Source organism: Blennius ocellaris, assembly GCF_963422515.1.
Source record: "Blennius ocellaris genome assembly, chromosome: 14".
NCBI lineage: Eukaryota > Metazoa > Chordata > Actinopteri > Blenniiformes > Blenniidae > Blennius > Blennius ocellaris.
Window position 1 is genome coordinate 9,917,570 of NC_137663.1, and position 23,166 is coordinate 9,940,735.

Sequence of the window (23,166 nt, forward strand, 5' to 3'; positions counted from 1 at the left end):
AAACGTCAAGATTGGATGATTTCTGTTTCTTTCCATTGCCTCAAAAACATTAACTGATATACAAAGAAAATGAACTTGTGGACTCAAAGAAAGCCTTACCATAAATCAAAATAGGAATTTATGATAAAATGATTGAAATTAGGGATGCTATATAACTTTCACTCTTCTCAAATGTGCTGCTGACATGCTGTCTGTGAAATGTATTTACGGAGACTTATGCAACATGTATACAGTTACAAACAGAGACAGTTACCAGATCAAAAATCACCAGTTTGCGACCCTCACATAAAAATGTAAAAGAAGAAAGAATACTGTATTGTGGGCACAGCCAGTGCATTTCTTTACGTTCACTAAAACCATTGCAATATTTGGTTACCTGCTCCTGGGAAGTGCTTCAAAACCTCCCACTTTTCCAGTGGGAAACTCTCAGTTCAACGGATGTATTTTTCCAAGTGGGAAATGGGACCTTTCCCACCTCACACTGATTCATAAATGCAGAATCGAACAGGACTTTAAAATTAAACTAGACTTAACAATAACATTCATACAAACCTGTTATGAACTGGTGATTAAATAATGGTATTGAAAATCAGTGAACTTTCATGGCAAGACACTATCTAACATGACCCTTCAATGGATAATCCATGGTTTGTGGAAAAGAGGAAAATATTTCAGTCCTCTAATGTAATGACAATCCCTGATATGACTCAGAGCTCCAGGCCTCCTCTCCATAACAGGAAATGTAAGAGAATATATGACCTTCCCTTTATGCCGAGCTGCCACTGACGCTCATGGGATGTTAAAAACACACCGAGATGCAGAGCGAGTGACAGTGACAGAGAGAAACATGCTGACAGTGACAGTGGAGGGGAAAACCAGCCCTCCGAAATACAATGTGAAAGACACGGGGGGAGACAGAGTGTTGTAGCTTGTAGCGGATGTGAACACAAGATGAATTCAATGTCACTTCAACAAAAACAGTGGACAAACAACACAGGTTCCATCATAATGCCATCAGCTTGCAAATAAATCCCATTCCAATGTTCTTGAAAGATGAACTCATGTAATTCAACTGTAGAGACTGACTGGTGCGTCATAAAACAGTTACAACACAAGACAAGAAAAGTTAGTGTTACTTTTCCTTGAACTATACACGGTGAAACCCGAAGCCTTTCCGGTACGTTACAAATCAAACCAATATGGTCACAGCACCAATACGTGAAAGAAGAAAAGGGTGGAAACCACACTAACCAGATTAGTGCCAGGCTCCAAATAGCCTTTCTCCACTTCCTCCCTTATGCCAGCACAAACCTGACCTCCATCCCAGACGGCAACACCAACACAAAGCAAAAGCAGCCTCTCCAAGACCGAACCTGTGACCTTGTGAACTCAATTCGATTGACGGTACTGTTCACTGCTGGTTACGTCAAGGCTGCGCTGCTGCAGCACTGAAACTTTACAGTGTGGTACTGAGCAGACTACTACCGTGTGGCAGCTCGTGCAAGTCTTACGTAAGCTCAACCACTTAAGCTGGAAGAAGTTAAAAAATGTTGGGTTTTTTTCGGTATGTAGGTTATTCACATCAAGAACCATAGTAACGAAGTAAATGTGAAATAACTGCGAACAAAATTCATATTTGCAGTTGAAGCTGCCTCACTAATCTATGTGTTTTCCTATTTTATGTTTACCTGGAGTGAAACTGGTATTTAAGTATCTCCATTTAAACGTTGGCCGCCATTCTTGTTCATAGTACTTCTTAGCCCATATGGAAGGTCACTTAGGGGACAAATGCTGTATTTTGCATTGCTACCTGCAGTGCCATGGTAACATAAATGTCACAAATATTTGGCTGTCATTGCTTCAGTTAGCTTCGGATCATTATACGATAATGGGACATGCTATGAAATAAACATGTAATTTAGTTCGAATTTATCAGTGGTGCTATACAGTACAATACAGTATATATAATATTTATCACAGAACAGCTACTGCTTCATGTCGTTGTCACTTATTTCCTATACTACTCCTATTGCCATTCGACCTCAATGTGTTTTGTTCTCTACGGTTTAGAGTCTCACTGAACAACTCCGCAGGGAAACTCAAGGAAATTAAAATGCCAAATTAGGTTAAGTCTAGTGACAACTTCAACTCTTTACAAATGTGTTCCAGAACTTGTGCTTACTGGTCAATAAATAGGGCAAAGTCTCACAATTGTTTAGTTTAATGTTTAGACCAAGTCACTGGGAGCGATGGATGCAGATCAGAGAAATAGCTATGGTTGAATAATGAGGAGATAAAGCTTAAGAAGAAAGGTTGAACTGGTTTGAATATCCACTGAGAGGAGACAACACATATATCAGAATGCAGATCTTGGACATTTAGTTGTCACGAGGAGATGATAAAGACCTTGGAGATTAATCGTGGATGTGGTGAAGGAGGACATGGGGATAGTTGGTGTCACAGCAAAGGAAGCAGGGGACGAGGTGAGACGGAGATCGATGTTTCTCCGAGGAGACGCCCAAAGAGAGCAGCAGAAAGACGAAAGAAAAAAGGACAAAGACTTTCTCGTAAAGTGCCGTAGATGATGTACCATTTCTACATAACTGAATCAACTGCCGCAATTACATCGGCCATGTCGCTCCTAAACGCATTACATGGGTAATGGAGCAACCTGTAGATGCCAACTTGTCTTCTGTGCAATGCCAGACTCTGGGCTGAACACTCCAGTGAAATGCCAGTGAATCAGCCTGCCAACATGCCGCTCAAGTGCCTCTGCCGACTGTGGTGAAGATGTTTGTAAGAATGCCAGTGTTCTCGTTTTGGGACAGGATACGGGACAGCGGTACTGAGAACACACTCTGTGTGTGTGTGTGTGTATGTGTGTGACATTAACTAGGAAATAAATCAGCAGCCTCTAAAAGGCTTGGCTGGAATCCTCCCTGACCTCGTTCCATCGGCTCTTATGAGACAGAGATGAAGGAGGAGATTAAAAGGGAAATTGAAAGAGTGAAACTCATAAATGAGGAGAAGGTTTGAAAAAATACATTATTGTCATAGTTGTGGCTTTGTTAAGACGGAAAAAAAAGAGACAGAAATCAATATTTGTGCTTTTGTTAAGAGTTAGCATCTGGCATAACTCTGTAAATTCCAACATATAATGGGGTGGCCAAATATTTCAGTCTGGCAATTGGGTGAAGAATTTACAAGGCGGTTTGTGGTGACAAAAGAAGTTTCCTCCTCTTGATAAGTTACCCGATGCACAGAATCAAAGTGGAATAAAATGCGAAACCTGAGGAAATGATAGCAACCGGCCCACTTTAATGAAAAGTGAACAGTAGTCTTTCAGAAGAAAGAAGATCATGAGAGGGTACTGAACTCAAAATGGATTCTCAAGTTAGAACAAGTTTAAGAGAAAGAGTAAGAAAGAATATTTTATTCTTGAATAATTTTTTTTTGGTTTGTTTGCTTTGTGAGGGATCATTTGTCATCTTCATGTGAAAGCAAAGCTTTCAAAAATGGATCAATTGGTGACAAAGAAAGATACCAAGCGAAAGACTAACAACATACTGTACCCTCTGAATATATTGTGTCATTTTGACAGAAACGTTCTCAGACTTACAGTGGACACCCTCCCTGCTTTCTTTGTTGTGGCTCTGGGAAGTATGAAATGCGGAGGGCCAAACAAGTCCAGGAAGAGGAAGCGGGTTCTCCATCCAGCCAGAAAAACTCAGAGTCCAAACGCTGACATGGGAACATTCAGTTATATCGTGGTACAGGAAATATGTCGCTTAGCTTGGTGCCAACAGCTTTATTCAGGGTTTATTACTTGTTCTTATCTAGCAATGAACTTTGAATGTGTTGTTGGATTTTTTTTACTTTATAAAGCCATCACTCTTTTATTATATAAATAAGTAGTTTGAGCTCAAACAAACAACAAGCAAATGAAACTGATGAGTGGACGTTATCAGCATTAGACATCTTTCTGACGTCAGGTCACTGTTGAATCGAGCGAAAACATTCTTGCATAAAACAGAAAAATGACAATCATGATTTGTAGAAATACTGTATTTATATCATTTAAAAAAAAAACTTTCCTGAAGTTAATGATTCTCTGATAATCATCTCATCGGTTTGTTGCTGCAATAATTACATTTAAAAAGTGCAAACTAACTAACCGTATCATTTACAAATCATTTCTTGTATGTTATTATTTAAGATTGCAATAATTCCATCAAAGAATTAAGCTGATATAAACTGTGAATCCCCTCAATTCGCATTTTTTTCTGAGCATACTCTACTTTCTCCTGCCAACGCTCAATGATTTTTGAGTCTACCAACACGCAACACTCGGCTTGTAATTTGACGTCAGCCTCACTTTCAGTTGATCGTTGACCCGGCTGCTACTTGACTAGATAATTTCTGCTCAAAGGCATTACTGTTACTGCAATGAATGCCACAATTGATGATATTGACTGTATGTATGTGTGAAATCCCACCCAAAAATATTTTTCATGTAAAATCAATGAGAATATGGCAATACATCTTCTATCGCAAACTCAAAACAACAAAGCGAGACCGAGTGTGTCATGCTGAAGTAATTCAGTCTTCACTGTAAACTTGCTTGGGGAAAAAAAGTGGGATCCCATTTCATTTTTCTGAGCCAGAAAGCACACACACACACACACACACACACACACACACACACACACACACACACACACACACACACACACACACACACACACACACACACACACACACACACACACACACACACAAAGAAAGCCTGAATGGCCACCACATGGCCACCGTTTGGCCAGGAACCAGCGACTCACTGAGCAGACACAAGAGAAGCCATCTCCTTGTGGATCCGATGCTGCCTGAGGTTTACCAGTCAGCCTTGTAGGAACCCTGCCCCCCCCCCCCCCTCAAACCTCGCTACCATTCATGTGCAGCCACATCAAGAGTTTTCAGGAGGCATCATAGGGATTTACAAAAATTGAGCTTCAAACAGAATCTGGGAGAAGGAATGGAAATGATGATTTGCTTTCATCTTCCCCATGATGGGGAATCGAGCCTTCAAGTCGAGTCTACCTCTGAACGTATTCCAATAAACCACTCTCATTGGTTCACCCTCCCCCCCCAGGGCAGGAAAGGATGCATTTAAATTAATATTTTTTTGGCTGACTGAGTATTCCTCGCCAACCACCCAACCGACCCCCATCTTAAACCCAATCTTAAACCTCAGGATTCCCACACAAACCAGCCACCTCCGAGCTGCAATCTCCATCCCCTCTCCTCCCCGCAACTTCCCTCATTAATCCTCGGCTGTCCCGCGCGCTCCATTCCTGTCAAGATGTAACAAGGTTATCAGGGCAATCCTATTAATTCACCAAGATTTAAGTGTGGAATTTGACCGGCTGAGCACCCGTGAGAGGAGAGCCGAGGGTGTCATTTGTAAATGAGCTGAATTTTGTACATCCATAGCTACAAGGCAAACAAACGCTGCCACTAATGGGGTTTGTGTCCACGGTGCACATGAGTTCATGCCGCTGTGCGTGCGCATGCATGTGTGAGCAGGCTGTCTCCGACACCTGCTGCAGCCCTGAGCAAGCTGCTGCGAGGTTATGGAAGGCCGACAGCCAAGTCACAATTCCTGACGTGTTAATTACACGATGAAATGGAGGAAAAGTGGGGCTTTTCTTGTAATAGTGCAAAAGTAAGTAAGTCAATGTGGAGAGAGAGATTTCTTTAACCTGAATGACAATGGCTGTATTTCAGATTTTCTTCGAAGGTAATAAGTAATAATTAAAAGTAAAGAATCTTTATCCAAGCTCATCAAAAGGAGAATGAACTGTATGTTGTTCTTGAGTCAGAGTGAGTCGAGAGGGTATGTATTGGGGCTTCCCCACCATGGAAACATACACAGCACTTAACATACCACTGCTGCTTTTGAGTAGCTCATTATACCACTTTAAGTCATCTTCAGATTTTAACTTCGCTTGAATGATAAGTGGCCCTTGGGTGTAAAAGTCTGTTTCAGACTTCACAAACACAAAGGCTTTGCTTTCGGGACTGCAGCTCATCTGGACCACCTTGAAAGGACGTGCCGATTTCAAAAGGGACGACAACCTTCAATTCAGCTCCCCATACACTGCACTTCAGCAGCAACAACAACTGCAGGCAAATATTTTTCCCGAAGGAGTTCAATAAAAACTAACGTAACTTCGCGAAACCTAATAAGATAACCTGGAACATTTGATTTACCTTCTTCATTTCAAGTCCTCAAAACCTGCCATGACACAGATTAGACATCATTCTGTTTAAAAACATTAAGTAAACATGAAAGTACAAATCTGACCAACGAATATAGGTTTATTATCCTTGAATACATAGAATAATCAAATCCAAGGAAAAAAAATACCTTTATCTGTGCAAATAACATAAAGAATAAAATAGCATGAATAAAATAACAGTCAACCCATTAGTCAATGGGTTGAGTGTTAGCTACGCCAGGGGTCACTAAGCTCAGGCACGGGAACCACAATTGGCAAACACATTTACTGTTTTTAACGAACCACAGGTATTTTTGCTTTGGGGCAAGAGTGGGAACCACTACATCACTGTACAGTCCTGCATGTCACACAGTAATTCTGAAACTGACACACCAAGGTCAGAACAGCAATACTGCTTTTCTTGTTTTATGGATCATAAAATCTGTACATGTGTGAGTTAATAATTAAGCCATATTTATAGTGCCACGTGTCTTTCCCAGTGTGAGACTAAAAGCAGCCCTTAAGGAACAACCATATGTTATATCATTCCATATTCATTGTGTATTACTGTGCCTACAGAGAACATGAAGACAAATTGATGTGGATAATATGCAAAAATCTACCCCCCTCCATCCTGTTATCGTCTGTTCCTCTCTCTCTTTCTCTTTCTGTCAGTACGGATCACAGCAGCCTGGAGGATGTGCAGCCGAGTAGCTTGTCAGTTTATGTTCTTCCTCAGAGGCCAATGTGCCCGAGACACAGAGAGACAAACTAACTAATGCAACACGAACACAACAGAAGATGGGCTTGGAGGTTAAAAACGACAAATGAAACATCATTCTACTAATGCACTCACACAACAATTCCAAGAGACAACAATTCAGAGACCAAACCCCAAAAGTCTATTTCTTAAAGACATGAAGTGAAGCCTTTTGTCTCAAGGCAGCAAGTAGTGTATTCCATCATTCTGTCTGTCGCTTCAGCTGGTTCCTGACCTGAAAACATTTATTTCATCCTCATGAGCTGACACATTCATTCTGACATAATCAGAGTAAACGTAAACTATGACAACGTGCCTGGTAATCATTTAGTATTTGCCATAAGGATGATATGTCACACAATACTTAGGATGTCCACTATGTCAGATTGAAATGAAGTTTCATGGAATTGTTATAACACAAAATGTCGAGGGATAAGGGGAAAGAAAATACATTTAGTAAGTAGAATATGTCAATTATTAGTTTAGAAATGCCGTTTCAAAAAATGTGCTTCTCAAAATGTAATCCAGCTACTCTGTTGTACATACATCCTCAAGAAACATAAATAACTCTGTTCTATGAAGACTGACAAAACCCGCAAGCCCCTCAGGTTTACAGATCAAACAAACAACAGCTAAATGAATAACAGAAGAGTTGTATAGCTGGCTCAATGTCAACAAGTTTATCATAAATAATGGGGAAATCAACCGACGTTGAACGCGACGGCCACTGAAAACAATCCCAGCCAAGAGGCACTTTGGAAAACTGCTGTAAAATAAACATGGTGGACAGAAACAAGTTCAAATAAGTTTGGCGGAAACGCATTGTGTTTACGTTTTCGTTTCAGAAAACGTTCATATTTACACGGCAATGTTTTGAAAACGGTATCTGGCATCCTGTTTTTGCAATGAAACAGCACACTAACATGCGCAGATAACAATACTCTAGGAACAAGAACAACAGCAAGTACACGGCTGGAGTGTGTTCTGGGCATAAGATGTAATTTAGCAAAGGATAAAACCAGAATGAAAGAATGAGCCCATCAGAGTGATGTCACTATAGTCTGCAAATATAAAATGCAGATAAGACCATCTTGTCATAAGCTGCAGGGACACAGGACAAGCTACACAGACTAACCTGTTTTAAACATGAACTGAAAGGGTAATTTCACTAAATTCACCATTTCAGCCTGTTACTCATTCGATTTCAAACCATCATAATCAAAAGCCAATGAAAGGAAAGTATCTGGACATCAGAGAACATCAACATGTGATGGTCTGCTGACAGTAAATAAGAAATAGACTTTACGGGATCGACAACATACATTTAGATTAATTAACTGTACATTGATGTGGTTTTTCAGTTTTTTTCAGTTCTGGAGTTTTTCTCACATCTGATCGAAGGCCGTTTTCCTCTAATCAGCTTGTAAGTTTCACAGTTCAGTGACTTTTTATGTTTGAGAGGATGATTGTTAATGCTTCTCAGATCCATGACGCAAATGATCCTTGTATAAATCTACATAAAAACTGCATTATCAAATTAGATCATAACAACATGTAATCATTACATAAACACAGCAGTTTTGTTTTTACAAGTATTTATTTACAATTTGTGAGAGAGGCATTTGACACTCGCCCTAACTTCCTCTACATAAAGAGACAGAAAAACTAATCACATTTGGAAGAACTATGTTATGTAAGGGTCTAAATTTAGGTGAGAACAATTTCGTCCGTGCAACGTCTAAATTCAATAAGAATTAAGTGTCTCTGGATGATGTAACCGCACTTATAGAACAATGGAAAACAAACTAATGGGACGAGGAGATCAGTGTCAGGACAGTCAAAGTAAAATATATTTGTACAATAAAACAGCACTATCTACCAAAAAGACACAAAACTGACCTTGTCAGTGATTATTAAATATAAATGCAAGACGCTGATATATATGAGGATAACAACAAACTTTTCTGTTCAGACGAACAGTGGAGAAAACATAAACTGACTGAAGCTTTATGTGATAATCTGCAAATCTTTACTGTATCTCCAATCTTTTAGAAATAGAGATGAGTTACAGTCTCATTTATTCAGATTGGGACTGAGGGACGTTGTCCATTCAGCTCAATCATCTATTACATCTCAGACGATACTAAGAGACTGAGCACCCTGAGCTGAGTTTATTTGACCTCATTTGCAACCTGGAAGTCAGGGACGGCCTTGGATGCTGCACACAGATCTCGCTATATATGTTGATTTATGTACATTTTACTTTTGGTTGTTTGTTTTAAGAAAACACCAGTTCTGGAGGGGGGGGGGGGCTGCCCTGCACGGTTTAGATGCCTCCCTGATTCAGCAGCTGCTGGGTTAAGGAATAACCCTGAGAAACCCTGTCCAAAGAATAGCCTGAGGAAGTGAAGAAAGTAGATGGACGTGTTGCATAAAAGTTTCAAATTTTTTTAATAAAAACTTTGGAATAATATGCTATCGTCTAATATTTTGGTATGACTGCTGTCCTGATATCGTTCAGCAGAGCAAACAGTGCAGACGTGCATATTGATCGCCGCTTCAAGTTGCAGGTCAAAGACGACCTTGAACGTTGCATCGCAGCACCCAACCAGCTGACCATCTCAGCTCCCCAGACGTATGCTGAATGTTTACACCTAAAATTAATTAAAAAGAAATCCCCCATTCCATTAATTAGGTGGAAAATTGTACAAAACAGTTGAAATGGTCAAGCGTAAACTTGAGCCTATACAGTTCTGAGGGAAATGTTTTCCATGCAAGAGAAATGCTCCAGCTCCGTGCTCCAGCCTCCACCACAAACAATCAATCACAATCTGCCCAAAAAATGGCTGTGGTTTCCCATAAATGCCAAACTGACTCCTCTCCTACCTACGCCACCCTAACCCACTGGTGTTGGAGAATTAACCTTGACCGTCTGACCCCGAGTCCCTACGGCCACACAAGCTGACTTTATTGACTGTGACTAGGCCCAAAAGGCAGATGATGACGAAATGTGACTTATAGCCCAACGGTAATCTCCTTCCCACAGGCCAAAAGCCAGAGATGTAGCCAGATCCAAATCCTAGCCAATACCATTCCCCCCCTGATAACAACATAAACATGAAAACACAGACAGTAGAGTAACAGAAACCAACCAGATTACCGCTGTAAAGCCAGCTTTCGCTGGTATAGCACCAGAAGATTTCACATCCTCTCGTCAAAATGTGTGTGGGTGTGTGTGCATGTGTGCATGTGTGCGTGGGATATGCTTATTAAATGTGTGAGAATGTGATAAAGACCAAGCCACTGAAGCAAAAGAAGCAACCTGAGGATTAAATATTCTTAGCGGGGGGTTATTTTTGGAGCAGGCGGGACAAAACAGACGGGAGCTGAACACAGACACACACACAGCTGAACACAGACACACACACACCGCCTCGCTCCCCATGCCACTGAACTGTGGTTTGTTTGGGTTGGCTCCAGGAGCAGTGGAGACGAGCCTTCCCCTCAGCACACACCCGGCACATGCTCCGTGTTTCATGCTCATGCACACAAAATGAACTACAATGTAAGCTTTTTGTTTAATGACGCATATCAAGCCATATCATTTATGCAATGAGACAGTCAGATAATAAACCAAGTGACAGAATAAAGACATTTCAACAGAGAAACTGAAAGACGCCCACCAATGTAGTCACACATCTTCATTGTGAGACTGTTGACAGAAAAGTATAAAAGGATCTGAAAGGTTGAAGTGGGTCATGTGTGTGAGCATTCCTGTACAAGACCATGAATGATTCAAAACAAAACCTAAAATGACTTTGAAATCAACCCGTAAGCTCACGAGTAGCCATTGTAAAGTTATTAAAGAGGTGTAAGATGTTTCTTCCATCTCTTCCAGGTGAAAAGTCAAGCAGGAGAACTTTGAATTACAGGTCATTATTTCGTAGTGGACCACAAAGGCAGCAGTCCAGTTGGTCTGATATAAAAGCATGTATTAAACTTTATCTAGTGAAGACAAATCAATGTACCTTGATAATATATAAAAGATATAAATACTGGAGAGTCTTCTTGTTGGTGCATTTCATCGCTGTGCCTTGAAAACCAGTAGTGATGGTTGCAGAAGGCCACACCTCGGACGGGGTCACAGTAAACTGTTCAATAATTCAATGCATCCGGTGATTTTGCATTCATGTCAGGGATGGATGTCAGGCGTTCACGAGACACGCACTCTGTGGTTCCATGTCCATCTCTTCCCGCCAGCATGTCAAAGTGTCCTCGGCCATGACTCTGAAAACAAAAGTTCACCACTGCTCCGTAGTTCACATACGTGCGTGTGTTTGTACACAAATCGAAATTAGGTCATATTTACATTGGGCCACTAGTGGGTGCGGTTGTTTCAATGCAGACATGCATGTGAAGAACAATACGCTATAAACATTAGCAATGATGATTGTATGATTACTGGAGCACAGTGGGAGCTGTCTCATGTCACTGCCACTTTCCACTGCCGGTCCTCACCTCTGGAATGCCCTCCCCCTCCCTGTTAGACAAGCCCCCTCACTGTCCATTTTTAAAACTCGTCTTAAAACACATTTTTATTCTTTGGCTTTTACCTCAGCGTGAGACTCTGGTCTGGTTTTAGTGCCTTCGTTTTTTTTGTTGTTTTAACCTCTTATGTTTTGTTTATTGTTTTAACCTCTTATTGTTTTTATTGTTTTAATGCTTTTATTTTGCGACTTATATTTTTATTTATTTACAATGTACAGCACTTTGTTTCAGCTGCGGCTGCTTAAAAGCGCTTTATAAATAAAGTTGATGATGATGATGATGTCACGTTTTTAGAAAAATAAATAAAATAACACAACCTCAGGCAAAAGACATCGCAATGCCCAGCATTGCAAGGAGTTACAGCACATCTGCTGTTGGTGAAAATGAAACAAGAGTAATAAAGTCTCCTGTTCTTCATTTGATACACACTCCGTCGCTCACCCCGCCCGTCATTTCCAATAATGGAGAAATCAGGTTCCTCTGCAAGTACTTATCTCTTTTTTAAAAACACAAACCAGAGAAACCACCTGTCGACACAAGAACGTGTGTGAGAATGAGAGTGAGAGATCATGAAACACAGAAAAAGGAAAATGTGTGATTCCACTTTAGATCAACAAAAGAAAATGAGGAGGGGCAAACAGATGGGAAGGAGGTGAGGGAGGATTCAATTAATATGTTTGGAATAAACGGAGCGCAACCACAGCAAAGGAAAGAAGGGGAAGCCAGAGGAAGAGGAAGAGGAGGAGAAGAGGAAAGCAAAAATCATTGTTTTGGAAGGTCAACTGTCTCCCTGAATGCCTTCCTGACTGGAAACAACAATCGCCCAGAGAACATCTTCACTCTTCCTTCATAACCCATCCTATAGATATCGTCATATGAAGCAGTGAGCCAGGGGCAGGGGACATATTACATGTTTGGTAATTACTGTCAATGTTCCATTTATGTGTCCAAAGTATGAGAAAGGGAACCTCGTCAAGTCATTTTGGTTCTGAAAGTTTTTTATCGGCAACTCTTTAGGGAAATCCTGTCAACGAAGACGAAGTGAAAAAGAAGGGTGTTTAATTTGTGCCAATGCAAGATATCAGAGTGCAAAGTTGAAAAGTCCAGAATTAAAATCAAACGTATAGTCCAGTGTAGTAATGGAAGCCCAAGAGGTAAAAGACATACTCCCACACAATTAATCAGGATGAAATAAACTCTTGAAAATCTTTAAACTATTGGTCTATGGAGTTTTCTGAGGTATTTAAAATGTTCATACTGTGAGCCCAACCCTCCTCCTATTTGTGTTGGGGAATCTTTTAAGCACATTTATTTACATTAATTCAATTCAATTTTAATTTATTTAAAAGGGACAATGTACAGTTAAAACATAAATGTTGCCATTTGATGCACTATACCAGATTGTAGCTTTAAGCTAATTTGCATCTGTAGTCCCTTGGCAGGTCACAAAAATACAACACAGTAACAAGACAGATTAAACAGTATACAGGGATAAAGCACCACAACAACATGGCTACACACGTCTGCGTGCAACTCAGTGATGTGAAAAACCACGGAAGGTATCTCATGTTGGCCATTTGCAGCTAATCTTTTTTGGCTTACTCCTCAAAGCATTTTGGCCACTTTCGAGTATATTCCCCTGAAGAAGCCTCTTCTCATCTTCACAGCAACATGCCTAAGCTACAACAGCACAGGAAAGTACAAACTAGTATATATCAATAAAAGTACCTCAATGGAGTCAAAGAAAAAATACAAATCCTGAAGAAAAGTTCAGTGTTCACATCTGTAAATCCATCTGCAAATTTCAGCTAAATGCCTCGTGCTTGAAATTGGGCCTGCTTCTGCTTGAACACAAACAAAGACGACTTGTTCCCATCTGTATTACAAAACGAATCGTTGCTCTTGGACTCGACAACCTGCTTTTTACCTCACAACCTTCAGACAGAACAGCAGATCCCTGAATAGATGGGTGGACACAAATGTTGTGCCAGCTGCTTTTTTTTTGTTCTGACTCATTTTCAGGGCTTTGATGTGAAAAAAAAAAAGATTTTTTTTATCAGCAACATGTGTCAGCATGTGAGTATGACAGTGTGTGTTGCTTTTTGCTATTCATCCCTGATCCATGCCACACCTGTGCTCTCACCTCTGCAACATTTCGCGATACCAATAGGCAAAAGTTGTCTCCGGAATCAAACACCTGCTGCAAGTTCAGGCAGCCGGTTTGCGAAATGGCCTCGGGTTTATTGTTTTGAGGAAAGCAATGTTGAGCCACTCCCTTTCTCCACCGTGAGCTCCAAGTTTCTTACCCATTATCACTCACGTCTCAGGTTTAGGTCTGACAGCTCGACACTGCAGGCGAGAGTGGCAAAGATAACCTGAAGATTCATTTTCAACAAGTTCAGATGGTCAAATAAATCTCAAGACTTCTTCTGATGTTCATTTTCCTGACGGGCAGTGAAGGAAAAAAAAAAAAAAAAAGGCCTTGTTATTTTCCATGGATTTCAAATATTAACCAACTGTTTAAGGAAACGTGTGAAGATTTCCAATAAAATCATCATAAAATGTCACAAGCAGTCATTCAAGTCTTGTGACATGTTATGAGCAGGGACAGTAGTTACAACACAAGAAAAAAAGGCCTGGAGCTCCAGAATCAACACACCCATAGAGACAACAGTAACCTTTCACCATTTTCCGAGAGTGAATAAAGCACATCTTGAAAGAAATCCAGAGCCAGGAGAGACGAGGTCATGGCTCCCCAGTGGAAAAGATAAGTATTAAACCTCCGTTTGCTTCATTGAAATTCCCAGCCCAAGTTGTGTTGCCATTAGGAAAGAATCTCTCTATTATTATTTATTTTTTTCTATTTTTTTTTTTATCAAAACCTTGGGCTTCTGTTCAAATGTGCAATTCCTGCACAAGTTGGATCGCAAGCATAAAACCTGATTCTTTGAAGCCGACTCAGCAGCAGCCTCACATGACACGATGAGGTGTCAGGTAAAGTAATCCCCCCCTCCTCCCTCCATCTGCTGGTAAAACAGTAGCAATTAAACAATTTGCTCTCATAACTACCAGCAGTAAAAGTTTTCTTCTAAACATCTGTGAAAGGCGCAGCTGTCTCTTTTATAGCAGAGATCAGGTGTCTGGTGGAGAAAACGAACAAGCACTCACATTCTTTCCCCCCTGCTCCATTTCTGGTCTTTATTGTTCGTTTGTGTATCGATTTGTAAATACAGCTAAACCACATCATGTTTTTTTTTTTTTCTCTCCAATGCAGAACAACAAACATAACTGCAGGTTGAAGAACCTGAAGCAGAATATTTAGTTAAATTGTGACCTAATTAGGTCATAATGGCAGGTGGGTTATTTTGGTCAGAGAAAAGTAAGCTTGTTAACCGATTCCATGTCGATAGAAATGTACGAAACGTGGGAATAAATGGGAATGAGGACAAAGCTGCGAGTGTCTTTTTGTTTCGTTTCAGGTCTTAATGTTCCAGGGAAGTCGTTTTCGGATTATGTTTCTCTTTCTAAATCCAGTTTGTATCATCTATTTCTGGTGAGGATTAATTTATAAACTGTTGGGTTTTTTTATTTAACAAGGGGACAAATTGTCACATCTTTTTCTTTTTTTTTCTCTTTTCTATGGTACCAGAGTTGATGTTGTGACGTTAGGAAAAGACTGGATAAGCTTTCTTTTTTTACGGACTACCGGTAATTGCCATTTATTTCATTGTTGTGCTAATCTAATGGGGTGTTTGATTATGTTCACGACAAATAAAACTCAACGCGTTGTGTATCCTCAGCTGCAGACTAACTTGGAAAAGTCAAAAAACTATTTCTTCAACGCAGTCACAGCCTAATGCTCACTGTCGAGAGACTAAAATGATCTCAGTGCTCCGCATTAACAGAAGTGCAACTTTATGGTCAAAGTAGGGTTTCCTATACTTCATGTTCGTTTTGAACGTGACATATACTGCAAGTCTATCTATAATTACAACATGGGATGGCAAACCTGTCACATCAGGACTTCCTCTTTCAGTTCCTCAGATGATATTTTTACCCAAGTTGGTAAATCACAAAATACGTTTTATCTTGAAAGCCCATCTGTTTTTTCCTCTCTCTCTTATATACCTACATATTGCACGTCTTACACTTTGGAAACTATCTGAAGATGCACATTATAAAACTATTGTTATATATATGGGGGGGTTATACCGGAGACGACAGACCTGCAAATAAACCTCAACTCATCATGCAAGAAGTCACCGGAGCACCAACACACCGTAACTAAAGCCCCCCCCCCCAGCTGATCTATTTAATTGAGACTCATTTGGCGGCATAGAGGTAAGGAATGAAAGCTTGTGACCAGACGTTCACTGGTTTCGGATCAGACTGCCGAAGGAGGCCCTTCACCTCAGCTGCTCCGGTCGCATCAAGAGGAGCATCCGAGTTGAAACGTGTGCCAAGTCAAACTGTAAAACTGTTAAAAGTCTCAGGAGAACCATGTCACTCTGTATAATACACTACAAACAATACTTATTATTAACAGCTAAAGAGAAGTATAAACAGCCAAAAGAATGATTCAAAGTTGCATTTAAACGCCAAATTATTCTGCTCCCATCTCAAACAAATATCAACTCGTTTCCAAAAAAATGATGATTTACGATGACAGATGTTGCGCGAGTGAACAAATGTCAGTGTGAGAGTGTGTGCCAGCGTCTTTTGTGACAAAAGCGAGGCAACAATAGCAAAAGGGCTGAGCTTAGTCGTGCCCTAATTTCCCTCTCCTCCACACGACGTCACAAACTGGAGGAAGACCCCCAACCCCCACCGTACTGCACTGCAGCGGCAACACACACACACACATGCGTCCACATGTTCGCCACACACCCAAATGTGTTGGCGTGGAAAACGCACATGATGTACATTTGCAAAAAAAAATATATCATGCGTGGATTCAAAAAGACACACAGACACACACACATTTCTCCTCTTTGCCTCTGTATGAAGAGGAATGCCCTCAGACTGGAGGACACCTCCCTTTTCTGTCCCAAATTCCTCCTTCTTTACCATCCTCCCCTACACTTTCACAACCTAGATCGCTCCGCTCCGAGCTCTGCGTTTCGAAAATAGGGCCATGTCAGCTTTTAACAGCTATTGTTAAAGGCAACACCCCCACCTCTTCTGTCTCATGCACACTGTAGTCCCCCCCCTCGGCACAATTGAAAAGAGGGTTCACTCGTGCCATAATTGAGAATTAGTTATGGTGCGTTGTGCGCTTGTGTGCCTCTGACCCTCATCTATCAGCACGGTTGACAGCCGAGCTGCCGAGTGGCTGCTATTACCCTTAATGTTGCTCACCGACAACACAGTGGGTGGCTACAGAAGGCCAGAGAGGGGATAAAGAGAGGAGGCTGGGAGGGGGGTGGGGGGGGGGGGGGGTGCATTGAGACAGTGCGTCGTCGCAGGGAATTCCCACCGTCTTCTTTTCGTGCACAAGCCTCCACTTAGCCTGCAGCTGCCTGGTTGTGAAGTTGCTGGAGGGCAGTTCAAGGTTCAATTTGAAGTTGGGGTAAAAAAAAAAAAAAAAAAACGCCTGAGAACAAAGCCATCGTCAACATGACTGTAATGGGTGGAGGGCTGTTTTTTAACCCAAGCCAGCAACAGAGTGCACATGCCTGAACAATGTGTGGGCTTTTGGGTCAAGCCTTTGATGCACTGTCGCCGATTCAGCCTCGCCAAGTCATTTCTCAACAGCTACACATCTTCGCGACAGGCCACGTTGAGAAAACTTCAATCAATTCACAAAAAGTGTTCTTTTTATTGGCTATATCGGTTCTATCCATCATAACCATGACGATGTAACCCACACGATGTAGACAACTACTGATCAACCAGCTAAAACCTGAAGAGATGATGTCGGGGTTTTTTTTTTTTCAGATTTCAACAGCAGGTACTTCTTTGTCCTTGTGTCACTGTACAGCGGATCAGTGTTGCCCTACTGACACGCTAATCCTCCATCTGGTGGCATCATCCCATCAGCTCATTAAAGGTAACGGCACACTCTCACGCACTCAGGTTGCACACTTTAAACCGCATGCAGAGTGAACGCACGTCCTGAATATTTCAAAAGCAATGCGATACTGTGTCCAATAAAAACAACTTCACGGTTTAGGAGTATCGTCTCGACGGATAGAGTAAAAACAAAACACATTTTATGAAAGCCAGGGGTGCACCAAGCACTTAAAAAAAGAAAAAAAAACACCAAATCAATTGTTAAATGAACTGCGTCGTCTGACCGTGGTAATTTTTTAAAGCAACAAGGGCCAGAAAACTCAGACTGCCATTTGTGTGCAAGATGCAGGAATTCCTGTCGCTCCTTTCACACCTTCAGACGTTTCATAAGCTGTTGACGAGTCCTGGGCTGGTCAATAATAGCCCGTCTGTGTCGCATTTAACCCAGAACATGACATAGTTATGAGAGATGTGACAGAAGAATAAACATCACAATAGTAGTAAAAAAAAAGAAAAAGTGTATGATTGCATAAGAACATTGCTCTTTTAATTAGACTAGAATATCTAAGTGGCGTTAACAACATTTCATGCTACAAAAGGCTGATTCAAAATGATACAGTATGGAAGTAGTAAAAAGTAAAAGTTTGATATATATATAAATTTAATTTATTTGACTGAACCATATCATGACAGTACTGAAGCCAAAAACCAAAGATCTTTACACATTCAATAATGACAATCTGCCCTTTAAATGACACACTTAAACACACATTTCTGCCTGCGTGTGAAAGACTTTGTTAAAGTGTCTCCATCTGCATCTTGAATCAGTCTGACACCCTCAAACAGGATGTAGCTGCTGCATATCTCCTGCTCCAGAGGTGATGGCTTCTTCTGCTTCTTCTGACAAAAAAAAAAAAAAAATCACACTGACGAGCAAACGCATGTCAAAACATGCATTCAAAAGGAGATGGGAAGTGAAATCCTCCTGCAGCTGCAGCTTGTGACTGACTAACTTTCAGGGGCTTCCCGGACACCAACACATCCCGTCCACACCTCAAAGCAGGAGAAATTAAGGTGGACTGAAAGACGCAGCGGTAAAGAAAAACAAAAACAAATTAAAAAAAATAATAAAAACCTGCTGCGACTGATTCACTCAGCTCTGCACAGTAAAGGTTTTTTTTTTGTTTTTTGTTCCAAACAAACAAAGATTTGCTGACTTCTGCTTTGCTGGGTAGCTCACATTCAGCACGAGCTCCCCGCTCTCACCCAGACCTCACTTTGATTTCTGGATCCGACGACGGGACAAAAGAAGAATTGTGTTTGCGGCTGAGCGTCAGCTGACAGGAGCTTTCTGCTGCGGCCGGGGGAAATGAGCTGCTTTGATTTTAATGGTGCAGCTGATAAGTTACAGAGGTGGAAAGTTCAGGTTATTTGCGAGGGCGGCCTCTCCTAAACTATTTATCTGAATGTAAACACTACCAGCAAGAAATACCTTCTGTCCAACCGGTACTTCCTCTTAAACCTCATTTGTGACATTTTTGATGAATGATCACTTTAAAGTAGTAGATTATTATCATGGGGAAGATAAATCTGAGCTGGTTGGTGTTTTTTATTCATGTACTTTTATTCATGTATAGGGGCCACATATCGTTCCATCTTAAGTTTGCCTGGCCGGTAAAATACTTGAAATTTAAACATCATAGAGCTTGTCTTTATTGTGGCGCGGAGTATAAGTTTAAATAAAAGTCTTTGTTTTCACAAAACCAAACAGTAAGACCGAAAATTGCCACAATTTCTACATAAAAATGGTGAAATATCCTAAAACTTCTCCTATCACTGTTTAATTTTGGTTTGCAGAGACAGTATGGCTCTGAGGCTAAATGCTAGTTTGTTGGCGACGCTTTCATGACAGCATAGCTGATATCTCAGCTCAGGTCCGCTAGACAACTGTGTTAAAAATTCCTATGGTTTTAATTGCAAATCTTGGTGATTTGCTTGATTGTTTCCTGGCTGGAGTCTCTTGCAGGCCTATTTTGACCCACAGGCCTTATGGTTGACAGGCCCGGCCTATAAAATGAAAAAGGGAGCACGTGGGCAGACAGAGTGCAAAAAAACAAGAGAGACAAAATCCCACGTTCACGTTCGGGCTTCATATCACTTACAGGTGGAGCGGCAGTTTCAGACACATGTCCTCCAGACTTTTATCAGCAAGCAAGACAAAACAAGAAGAAACACTGGAGTGTGTGAGACCTCCTCACGTCTCGGGATACGTCCCTTTTTTTTTTTTATTTTGCAGTTAACACTACTAAATTGAGTTGAAGTTACATTGTTTTTGATTGTTGTTTGGTGTTGGATTACCATCATAGTCTCATAATAAAGCGTTTGTAATTTTCGACACCGATCACGTATATCGATTCTGTAGAGTGGCTGCCAAATTATTAGAAACAACTCCAAATAGTACTACAAACTACAAATACTTGACAGACATTCAAATTTGAAATTTCTTACATTTAAAGCAGCTGTGTCAAACTCATCTGACCTCTACTATAATGACAGTATATTAGCTTATAAACACAGAAAAATCCCTTCCTTTGGAGTTGTGGGAGTTCATTTTGAAAACATCCACATTCTATTAATGAATTACCTAATATTTTGTTTGAAAACAGTGGAATCTAGTATCACTCATATTATTGCAGGCTTTAGAGTGTTTATCAAGTCGCATTCCCAGTATCGATGTAGTTCAGTCAGCGACGCCGTCCTTTAGTTTTAGGTGTCAATGTTGTGTTGTGATTGCCACGATTGACATCCCTGACCTGACGCCAAACTGAACACAATTTCCTTTGTAAAAGCAGAATTTATGAGAAATCTGTTGTGGATGATCACGTTCAATTGCACACCTTTTGAATTGGTGAAGTGGATTTTTGCAACGTGAACCAGTCGTCAGGCAAGTGACCATGTTTGGTAACTTCTTCTTTTGCCTCTCAAATTCACACTGTTGAGTTATCGACACTCACAGGTTACAGTCGGGGGGTAAATGTGTTGAACAGAGGTGGCAGCTACTGGAAAATGTTGAACGTGTTCAAGGTTTAAAGCCATGGAATGTGAACAACAGTGAGGGTGGGAATGTTCAATTACACATAGGGTACATGATACTGACCAGTGATGAGGAAACATGAACACACACACACACACACACACACACACACACACACACACACACACACACACACACACACACACACACACATACACACACACACACACACACCGCCACCTGTAAATACCACAAATGTGCTGACAGTTGAAGAGGACACTGTGCACTGCTTGGTGAAATATACCCTCCTTACCTCTCAGCATATGTTACACACAGTCTTATCACACACACACACACACACACACACACACACACACACACACACACACACACACACACACACACACACACACACACACACACACACACACACACACACACACCCTGATGGAGACCTGTCGGCTCTGCAGCCCACCTGCACCACGTGACACCCCCACACATTAGTTTACATGCAGATCACACCAGGACTTACTTTTCAGAGCCTGGATCAGCGCCTTGCCGTCTTTAATCAGCTCCTTGATGAACTTGTTGGTCTTGTCCAGCTCCAGCTCATGAGACTTAAGTCGATCCCTGAACTGTGGGCTGTCCAGGTAGCAGTCACTGAACTCCAGGGCAGGTAGACCCATCTTCAGCAGCAGGAGGCTGAGGAGCAGTGGGTAACAGGATGAAGAGGAAGAAGAGGAGGAAGAGAAGACCTGCTGCTGCTGCTGCTGCTGCTGCTGCTGCTGGAAGTGATGGGAAATCCAATTACAACACCAGTTATCCTCCCTACATAACCACACTCTTCCTCGAGTTGACACAAGCAGCAATCCGACCCAGCATCCAAATGAATAGATGCAATGATATAAAAATAAGTCAGAAGTGTTTCAAGAGGAGAAGCTGTCCACTTGCTCAGGTAAGCCGGTGCTGCACTCCTCCAAACCGGGGCATTGTGGACCGGACAGAGTGGAAACAGAGGAGGGAGGGAGGGAGACGAGCAAGAAAAGAAAAAATAAAAGAAATCAAACAAAACTAGATGTGGTGTCTTCCCTGGGCGGTTTTAAATGCGATGCTTTCTCTCTGAGTCCTGCCCAGCTCGGCTCAGCTCAGCGCCGCAGACCAGACCGCCCGCTACCAACCTACCCAGACACGGATAATCCCTGACTGACAGCTCGCTGGACCAATCAGGTGTCCGGATTGCAGAGTTGACTGAAGGTGGGAGGAGCTTGGGGTCGGTTACGCTCCAGCAAAGATTTCTATTGCAAGAAGAGGGCTCACTCCGGTGAGGTTTTTTTTTCTTCTTTTTTGCAAACTGCAAAAGTTCTGATTCAAGCTACTGGATTTAGCTCTTTAAAGGACATTCACATCATTATTTTAATGATGTGAAATGGATTTCACTTGTTTACTTTCCCACCACTTAAGCAGCCCCCAAAGCACTGTTAATCACTGTTAATTACACTGTTAATCACATTCACACACATTCAATGGAGGCAGCTGCCATGCAAAGTGCTCAAATCATTCATTTGGAGCAATATGGGGGTTCAATGCCTTGCTCAAAGACACTTCAACATGTGGACATGTGAGGGATTGAGCCAGAAATATTCCGATTGAGAGACAATCACTCAACCAACGGAGCCACAGGCATTGTAGTAATGATATATAACAGTCTGCAGTCAAGTCTGATGCTTTTAAGTGAAATGAATCGGCCAAGCATTGGAAATGATCTGAGCATCACCATCGGATCATATTATATATGATTCAGTCAGACAGTAGTTTGTATGAAAAAAGGGGCAGATAAAAGGTTAACTCGTAACTGGGTAAGAAACTGGGAAGTGGGAATGGCCTCAGTACTTCTAATCCAGTGGGTACTTACTTTGGTTACTTCCCAAAGCAACATTGTGACTCGACACAAAAGTATTTGTACACCTACATGGAAATGCATATTTGTTTACGATGAGCTCAATGACTAACAAGTGACGTGTATAAATCAGTAGTGTCTTCTTCTTCCTATTCTAATACCAGGTATTCAACTAATTATACACATATGTTTACGTTCAAAGCATATTTCTAAGATGAACAATGAAGTATAATAAGATTCCAACTTGCCAATTGATTTTGTGAACTACTATTAGTTTAGAACGAGTGTTTTTCTCAAGTTATTGGCATCAAAACTCAAAAAGGTTTAAAGTTTACTCAGTGGCAACTTATGATTTTAAAAGTAGCCAAGAAAGTGAAATGGTTAAAATTGCACTTCAGTAGGAATATAATTAGATTATTCAAAAGGATTTTCAAGTATAAATAAAAGTCTGAAAATAATGCTTTATTACACCCGTTTGAGTATTCATAATTTGTTTCCTACAACCACTGGATATGAATATGTATATAAATATAAGTAAATTGAATACAAATGTAATGAAACATGAACTCATGCAAACAGTATACGGTATACATCGAATACAAATGGGTGACATATCACTTGACTACAGATCATTGTTACT

The 23,166-nt window shown here is 41.0% G+C and overlaps 1 protein-coding gene across 1 annotated transcript in view; it reads right to left on the reverse strand.

Annotated features, from left to right (window-relative positions):
• The window catches only part of LOC308139051 (rho GTPase-activating protein 26-like), a 75,188-nt gene extending 53,489 nt beyond the window's left edge, over positions 1 to 21,699 (reverse strand). Inside the window, exon 1 of the mRNA XM_080508373.1 lies at positions 21,162 to 21,699. Within this exon, the coding sequence (XP_080364499.1) occupies positions 21,162 to 21,315 (154 nt within the window). The 5' untranslated portion in view covers positions 21,316 to 21,699. The remainder of the gene's footprint in view (positions 1 to 21,161) is intronic.
• Between the last annotated feature and the right edge of the window lie 1,467 nt (positions 21,700 to 23,166).